The 9,070-nt window shown below is 41.8% G+C and overlaps 1 protein-coding gene across 1 annotated transcript in view; it reads right to left on the minus strand.

Moving 5' to 3' along the window:
• Positions 1 to 5,846, minus strand: part of GNA13 (G protein subunit alpha 13) — a 182,689-nt gene extending 176,843 nt beyond the window's left edge. Inside the window, exon 1 of the mRNA XM_069199875.1 lies at positions 5,155 to 5,846. Within this exon, the coding sequence (XP_069055976.1) occupies positions 5,155 to 5,437 (283 nt within the window). The 5' untranslated portion in view covers positions 5,438 to 5,846. The remainder of the gene's footprint in view (positions 1 to 5,154) is intronic.
• Positions 5,847 to 9,070: the final 3,224 nt, after the last annotated feature.

Here is a 9,070-nt window from a genome sequence, read left to right on the forward strand (position 1 = left end):
TCTCCCCTTACCTCCGACACTTTCATCACCATTCTTCTCCTCGCACCACCCTCAAAACTGTTTAGCTTCCCTCCCCACCCTCAACAACCAGCTCACACACATCTTGTCCACTGTCTTCTCGTGGGCTGATGCAAACTACTGGCTCTTCAAAAGCCGCCAAGAGGCACGCACAGAACAGAGAGAGCGTTGCCACTACATACTTAGTTTTCCTGTGCTATCAAAGTCAGAATGGTGAGACAGTGACTCCCACAGAAGGTATCTTCCAGCAGCAATAACAAAGACTGCTCGTGTCACAAGTGGATGCCTTGGAAAAAAAACATGCCAAAGCAGTGGCCGTCTACTTCATACTTCTGCATGCCTTCAATCAAATCCTGTGATAGTGGTGGGCGCTAGTGTGACTGGAAGAGCAAGAACCAATCAACACCTGCTCGCCCTGATTACCAGCCCCACCTAATAATAGAAAGTGTTGATAATCAAAAATGACAAAACAGAAGAGCTTGTACAGACAGATGCAGAGTACTGGCACATGTACAGTGCTGCTTGACCAATAACACTAGCTAACTTCTCTCACAAACTATCAACACAAAAAATAGTTAAAGTGAAAATGTGTTGCAGACAACAGATAGAAATATTGTTTCTAGCCAACAGTACCAAGCTGAAGCCAATAATTACAAAGTATTGTAAAAATGAAATGGAAGCTAACAGACTCAACGATTTGTATTAAAATTGCCTGTCTGGAAACTGTGAAGCTTAAAAAAAACAAAAATAAAAAAAATAAAAAAAACACTACACATAATTTATTATTAGAATAATATAAGAAAACCACAAGATCTGCCTAAAAATTAAAAAGTGCAGAACTTGTACTTTCGATTATCCTCCTCCAATAAATGTGTGTCCTTAAAATTAGGTCTTCTGCTTGTTAGGACAGCACATCGCCTGGGGTCAGTTGAAGATGAGAAAACAGAGGCAGTCTGGAAATCTCCTCTGGTCTGCCAATTGACGAGGTGATAAAGAGTGAAGATAATCAGGCCTCCAATATCTTGTCTGATATTTGGAGACTCTGGCAGTACCAGCAGCTTCCTTGGGTGCAGAGTGTGTGTAGACAGACTACAGAAGAACAAGAAAGGATAAGAACACTACGGCAAAGGAAGCAACAATGGTTAATCCCTACCTAGACTATGTGCAAGGCTGGTCGCAAGATACACCAGGAAAATATGACAATCAAGTTGGTATTGGGTTATTTCTGACAGGAACTGGCAGTACCCAGGAGCCTCACACACAGCAAGATAAATGCATGCAAAGCACATTTTGGAAGATGTATTTTTTGTGATATTCATAACCCACCCATCATCAGTAAAGATTTGTCAAGATAGTGGCCCTCTTGAAAACAGCAGAAGGCAAGACAGTGAGGGAGAAGGGTGCCATGAAAGATGCCTAATCTGCCTCAGAGGAGTACAGTAAATTACAATTAATTTGAGAGGGCTGTTTATTTCAACAAAATTTAAATGGGGAAGTGGGACACAGACTTGTGAAGCTGGCTAAATGCGGTCAGCAGTGATGCATCACTCAATATTTAAGTCAGCCACATACTGGCAGACCTGTCACTAGACACATCGAGTCGTTTGGTTACTTACAGACAGTGCCACTGGAATATTGTGGCTGGGTAAGTAAATTATGCTGTAAGAAGAGGAAAATTATGTGGCACATTTTGGGATTGTAATGCTTTGTTATATTGTTAGGGTCAAGCGCAAAGTGCTTTGTCCCTGGTGTAATCTCTCTGTGGGCTTTTGAACACGCCCATGTCAAGCCCATCAGTCTGGTGGTTTGTGGGCTTGCCTTTTAAAATTAGCTTGATTTAACTAGAGAAGGGTGTGCATACGTCATGCCTTTCTGTTGTTTAGCCTGCCTCGAGCGCACCAGCCAACTACTGAAAACATAAAAGGCTCCATGTTTTCTGTATGGTTTCTGCACCACTTTTTCCTCTCTATTTCGTAGGCAGCGCGATCTCGCTGGGCAGTAGAGCGCTTTGCATGACATCGACCCTGTTACATGGATATTTGTATGTCTGCCGGCCACACGGATAATTGCACTTTTGCCAGTTACATTGATAATTACCCTTTTGCCGATACGTTTCACTGTGTGCGAACTTCTGTTTCCTTTTGTGTGTTTGCTTTGCGCTCACGGTAGCCGGCGGCTCGCTTATGTGAAACTGTTTCACTTTTCAGTTTATGTGGCAAGAAAAGTCCGGTTAGGAGTTTACAGCGCTAGTAGCCTTAATTTGAGTACACGTGAGACCTATTGCAAATGCTTGTTTAAAACTTGTTACCACTGCCTGGGCATTGGTTGCACTTCATTAATACATGTTTAACAGCCAAATACAGCAATAACAAACAGAAAGGTGACCAGTGAAGCTTTGCAAACGGCACCTGACTGCGCAGCAACATGTGTTGGTGCACTTTTAATAACTTTCGAACCGTATGAGTTAGAATCTTTTTTTCTAAAATCTGCAGCAGATGACGTGGCAAATAAGGTAAATCTATAATTATGCGAAAATCGCTGCAGCATCGCATAGAGGCCCTGCTTACAGGATACCTCTAGTTGCTGGAAGGTGCACAAGGGAACTGGTGCCAGAAAGATCACGTTGACTAGAACAGCTGACTGGAGTCACCGTTCGGTAACTTTATGTCTGAATACATGGATCTGCGATATTAAAGTGTGCCATGAACATTCCTAGCAAAAGGCGTATTTTTCAGATTTAGAGATTATGTTCCTGCTACTGTACTCGGGACTTGTTTGAGCCCCTGGTATTAGAGAGCGTTTTTCTGAATTGTTCAAGCAACTAATACGTCTGTTTTACAACGCAATCATGTAAACAGAAACAGTATGTAAAATACTCAGAGCCAATAATCCAATACTCTTGACACTGAAAAGTTGCCGATCGAAAGAGAAACTAAACATGACAGGTCAAAATCCTAAACAAGTCTGCTCTCTTCAAACAAGGCTCTGTAGAGACGATCAACTATAAATGGTAGGTTGTGGCAATAGGTTAGAGTTCAAGTAATGTCGATAATACAGCAAGTATTTTGGCAGATCGGATGTTAGTAGAAGATTAAGCATTTGCTTCTTAATAATGAGCTCCCCCAGCTCAAACGTCACACATATAAAACATATGTATCTTTAAACATGCCACGATTAAGGTAACCAAGAGAAGGGGCCAATAGAGAGAGTCGGGTTGTGTTCAATAAAGTACAGTTAAAATCTGGAGACCTTGGTGAGAAGCACTGTAGGGAAACGGTCTTAAATTCAATTGAGAAAATTAAAGTCTAAATACTACTGCATGCTAAGCAACAGTTGAATGAACTGATTGTGGGCCCAGATGCACCGGAAAATGTTTAACTGTATGTACCTTTACTTGTTTTCACTTTAATAGGAAATACGATGTATTAAAAAAGGCGCTCGCAAAACATGCTCATATCACTAGAAATAATTCAATATTGATCAACAGTGTAATCCATTTAATGTTCAACAAAAAGAAAGCATTTAAAAAATGCGAAATTTAACATAGCAAAATAGACAGACTCCCAGTATTAGCATTGTGAACAGTTAAGCGAATACCAACGGTGCGGAGAAGAAATGGGACAATACACAAGAGTATAAATAAAGCCCTCTGTACCGAGGACTAGGCAGTGTTTTTCAGGAGAATTGGTTTGAGCTTTCGGTACGCGTCACTTATGATAAAAAACTGAGTATTTTTGCTCTCATGTACCCCGCCGCCATTCACATGTAAGGAAGTTATCACCACTCTCTTTCACATCAATCGTGACAATTGTTAATGTCGCCCTCAAATCTCTTGTACAAATCACTTAAAATTTCATACCTTCTCTGTTTGGTTTTACATCGCAAAGTTTTGGCCTTTCCTCATGCTGCATTATTAAATGACAGGTTTAAAGGGACCGGACCAAACTAGTTATTTAACTAGACATCAAAGAGTCCTCACGCTTGGTGCACCCGTCAAAGAAATCGCTCCCTAACAGCCTCAAGACCTGAAAGAGTCTGTCTTGAGGACAAAGTAACGTGCCACGCCCCTGCTGTTCTGCTTTGACTTTAAAAAAAAAAAAAAAAAAAAAAGTTGCGCCCCTCATTAAGTTGACGTGCACTAAAGTCCAAACAGGTGAACTCGCACAGACTGCTTACACACCCTTCGGCGGATGTTGTCAGTCCCTCTTTGGCGCGCTGGGCTCTGTCCTTTGAGGGTGTGCTCTTCGCTCACTAACCGCAGCTCTCCCTACAACCAAGGTAATCTATTAGTCGTTGTAGTGGTTAAAACCCATAAGCGTTATGCACACTCTGTTCATTCTACGGGTACCCGTTCACCACCTGAACATGCCCCACAGGGAAGTCAGGAGGTTCTTCATCAGACAGTGGCCTGCAGTCCTAACATACCTTCGGCTGCTCTCCCTCTTGACTGTAAGCTATCCAACTTAGCAAAATAATGACACCGCTTCTCTTAGTCCTTTAATCCACATCTTGAGTCAATGTGGGTCAGACAGTCCCCCAACTTTAGCCTAGACAGTCTCTAGGTGTCCTGTTTTTATCTGACTCACTTTCTGGCGCCCTTTTCGATGAATGCCCTCAATAACCCTAAACTCGCAGGTTTCTCACTCGTCTATGGTGTGACTACCTCGGTGCTTCTATGTGTTGTTCTGTGATCTTTAGTTCAGAAGCCCCAAAACAGCTTCAAAGCCTTCCATCTCCTTACATACTCGTAGATCTCACGGGGTCTCATCCGTGCCTTTATGCGCGATGAATGTACACTGCACATGTTAACCTTGATCAACATGTATCTTCCCTTCTTTATTAGGGACGGTCTCACATTATAACACCCCCGCCCCTAAATATCGCACCCCACTAACATCTCAGTGTTGGGGGGGTGTGGGGGGGGGGGGGCAGTCAATGCAGAAACTACAAAGCACAGTTGCCTCCGATGTGCTGGGGAATGTGCACCCAGCAATCTGTGCACAGGAGAAACTCTTAGTCCTCGATGACGTTGGTGCAGGGGTTCGCATTTAAGTCTTGACTTCTCGAGCTGTGGGTGTGTCCCGCCCCTTGTCCCCTGACCCAGGTACCCCCTAAAAGGGCCCGTTGTAGACTTACCCTTAATGACGTTGCTGTAGATAGTCGCCCTGAATTCCTCCTTGGCCCGAATGTCAAAATCCTGCCCATGAATGATGCGCATTTGCTTAAGAAAGGTGGACTTGCCGCTCTCGCCCGCACCCAGCAGCAGGATCTTCACAAGGCGCTTGACATGAGTCTTCTCCCGCGAAATCTTCTTATCGATCTCTCGCGACTTGCGCTGCTGCTCGGCTTCACGGCTATTAAGCACACAGTGCGGAAAACAGACCGAGAGTACGGAACGGGTGGGCAGGAAGTCCGCCATCTTTGCCGAGCTTCATGCGAGGGAGGCCAAGAAAGGAGCGCGCACGACCCGCCCTGAGAGGCCCGGCCCGCAAACTCCGCCGTCCTCTCGCCAGTTCTGAGACTAACGCGGGAGCGCGCGCGCAGAACTGCAAGACACCACAGTGGGCGGGCTTGTTTCGACCGATACTAAGATGGCCGCTGGCGAAGGTCGCTCAAAACGAAACAAACGTGCACAGCATCTCAAGTCTACTACCTAACCTTACGAGTGACGTTTTGACCAAATCATTATGGCGGCACATAACGCCTGCGCAGTATAGAGTGCAGAAGTGGCTTTCAGTGAACTCACAACTGGCCAGCGCGTGCACATGCCGATTGCCGACGCGGACTGAGACCAAAAGCACATGAACGGCAGCCAACACCCTGAATACAAGGACGAGCACGCATGTCCTAGTAGAGCCATCAGTCTCATGTGATAGTTTCCCACAGAAGTAATGACAACTTGCCTGTGTGTCACCGTATCCTTCCGGGTCTCTTCCCTTTTATACTCAAAGTAAATAATATCTTTAGTGTAAACACTATCTCTCAAGTTTTAAATTACATTATTAAAACAGTCTGTTTTTAAATCGTAAACACATTTTAAAACCTTGAAGTAGACTTTCTTATAAAGTACCCGTCTTTGTTATGTCATTGTAGAATAGTAGGTTGGTTTCTTTGAAATCAATCCTCTGACAACAAACTCTGATAACGAAGTTGTCTGGTTTAATGAGGGTCCACAACAGTCATCAGAAACAACCGTACAGCCTGAACATCAAAACTGGAATGCCCACACACGATCTAGAACCCAGCAAAAGGTTCTATTTCAACAGTATGGAACCTACTACAATTAAAAGTAAATACTACTATAGATAAATATTAATGAATGGGTATAACAGGATAACAGCATAAAATACAAAGATACTAATATCAATAAGTATTAAGGATTACTTCATCTACTACAGTCATGTAGATCTCAATGCGAAGACCGTTTAAGGACTACCACAAAATAGTCTGTATGGCAATTCCTATATGTCATCAACCCTGATTTTAGAAAATTATAACTTTTTATATCCAAAAATGATGACACATTTTAGCTTTCTCCCCTTTAAAACTTCACTTGTGTAACATCATCACCCTCTTGGCCCAGAATTCGATGCTATGAACAGCACCTGCGCATAGATGCTATGAGATTCTAAATACAAGTATTGAAATGAACAACAGCCTTGTTTGCGAGCCAAATATAACACAGAAAAACTATATTACAAAAATGATGAAAGAGGATGCCAGTTATTACAAGCACTCCACACACTCCCATTCTGGGAGTGACCCGAGCTGTCATATCACCCTTTAGCCCCTTGGCAGTGCCTGTAGCTAATGAAGAATTGGAAAAATTCAATGTTTGATCATTAATGCCCCCGCTCTTTCACCTTACTTGCCTAGAAATAAATGTATTGTTACTGTGGATGCAAGCCAATATGGCCTCTGGATTGCATGATCTTCAAATGTTTCTGTATGAACAAGTATTTCGTCTTGAAATGCTTGGACATTGGTCAACTCTGAAAAAAACAAATCCATCATCCTTTGAAAGACACTTGCAGGGATGCTAATCCAAATGGGAGTCTAAGATATTTAAACACACCAAATGGAGTTACAAATGTGGTAAGTGCCTGGAAATGCCCACTCAGTGGAATTTGGTGGTAAGCTGAGTGTAGGTCTGTGGTCGAAAAAACTTTGAATTGCCCATACTAGTTAACATTTCTTGAATATGAGGAAGTGAATGGCAATCCACCAATATATTTTTGTTAAGAGATCTCAGGTCTACACATAACCTGAGATCCCCAGATTTTTTTTTAGTGATGACAGTAGGCGAAACCCACTCTGAAGAGTCAGTTGGGGTAATTATCCATTGAGAAATTAATTTATCTAGCAAATCTTTCAACTGTTTCCTAATAGATTAAGGTGCTGGCCTGACTTTGTGTTTTATAGGCAATGCCCGTTTTTTAAAAATTTAATAGAATGCTCAAAACCCTTCACTGTGCCAACCATATCAACAAAAGCTTTGGGAAGTTTACGTAACATTTGTTCATGTACTAAATCAGTAGTTGTTACTGTCATAATAGAATCATTCTCCTTACTATTAGGCAACTCTCCTCATAGAATTGGAATGTCATGTCCAGGACGTAGAATTACGCCAAGGCTTGCTAAATCCTTTCAGCCTACAGTGTCCCTCCCATTGACAGCCACATACATTTTTGTGACAGTATGTCTTCCCAAGATTTCTAACATAGACCAAAAGAACCCAATTAAATCAATGTCCTGGTCACTGAATGCCTTGGGACTTATATCAGCACTTTCTAAAACGTTTGACTTTGACCATAAATCAAAGTAAGTACAATCAGCTAAAACGGTCACAGGTGCTCCTGAATCAGCCATAATTGCTACTGTCTTCTTATCTATAGCTGCTTTACATATGGGGCCTTTGATTCACTTACTCTGCTTGTATTCTTTACAATCAGGAAGTTCCACTGTAAGCACTATGTTTGACAATCTACTTGAACAGTCCTAAATATCTCCATCAACATCTTGTGTATACACATTGCTAATCTTCATTTTACTTCTATAGTTGGACTTATTAGAACTAGGACCAGTTTGTCGGCATACTGCTTGGAAATGACCTACCTTACGACATCTCAAGCATTTCTTTCCAATGGCAGGACATGAAGGACTGTTACCAATGTGATTGCGAGAACCACAATGAAAACAAGTCCTTAGATCTGCCCCTTTCTTTGATTGAAAGATTTTTCTGTGACAGTACAAACATTAAAATGCCCCATAAAATGACTGACCATAGGTTGTCCATTATGTTTGGACACCACTTCAGAAGTAACAATAGACCTTCCAATACTCTTTACAATGTCAATCGTTTCTTCTAAAGCAGGATTTCGACAAGCAAGAAGGCGTTCTTTTTTTTTTTTTTTTTTTGTGAAAAACAGTCAAATACAAACTGGTCCTCTATATTTACATCAACATTGCCACCAAAATCACATTTTGCAGCTAGTACATGCAGTAAAGCAATATATTCTTCAACTGACTCATCAACTGCTTGTTTGCACATGGCAAAGTTAAATCTTTCCAGCAACACATTAGACTCATCAGAATACTGTTTCTTGACCCTTTCCTTCCTCTCCAGTATACATCCCATAAAACATTTTCACCTGCTGGTATTTGAATAGTTGGTAAATTACCAAAAACTATTTGACCAGCAATACCTAGGTGATTACATTTAAGTGCCATTTTTCTAGCAGGGGAATAGTCATTAGCATCAATTGCTGTGAGTTCATTTTCAAAATTCTCCACCACTCGATCCATTTTATCTCAGTTTTACCTGCTTTCTGCAAGAAAGGTGGAGGTTGAATAACTGTCTGATTAGAAGCCATGGTCACAACAGCTAAAATAACTTAAATGAGGGAAAACGCTAATAAATGTTTCAAAGAGAAACCAGTTACCTTAGCAATTAATTTACAATTACACTGCACACGTCTCACCAAAAATATCCAGACTATCAGGCTATCGTTGGATAGGACAGACACTGCAACACTGCAAAATCTCCTTCCAA

Source organism: Pleurodeles waltl, chromosome 7 (assembly GCF_031143425.1).
Source record: "Pleurodeles waltl isolate 20211129_DDA chromosome 7, aPleWal1.hap1.20221129, whole genome shotgun sequence".
Classification (NCBI taxonomy): Eukaryota; Metazoa; Chordata; class Amphibia; order Caudata; family Salamandridae; genus Pleurodeles; species Pleurodeles waltl.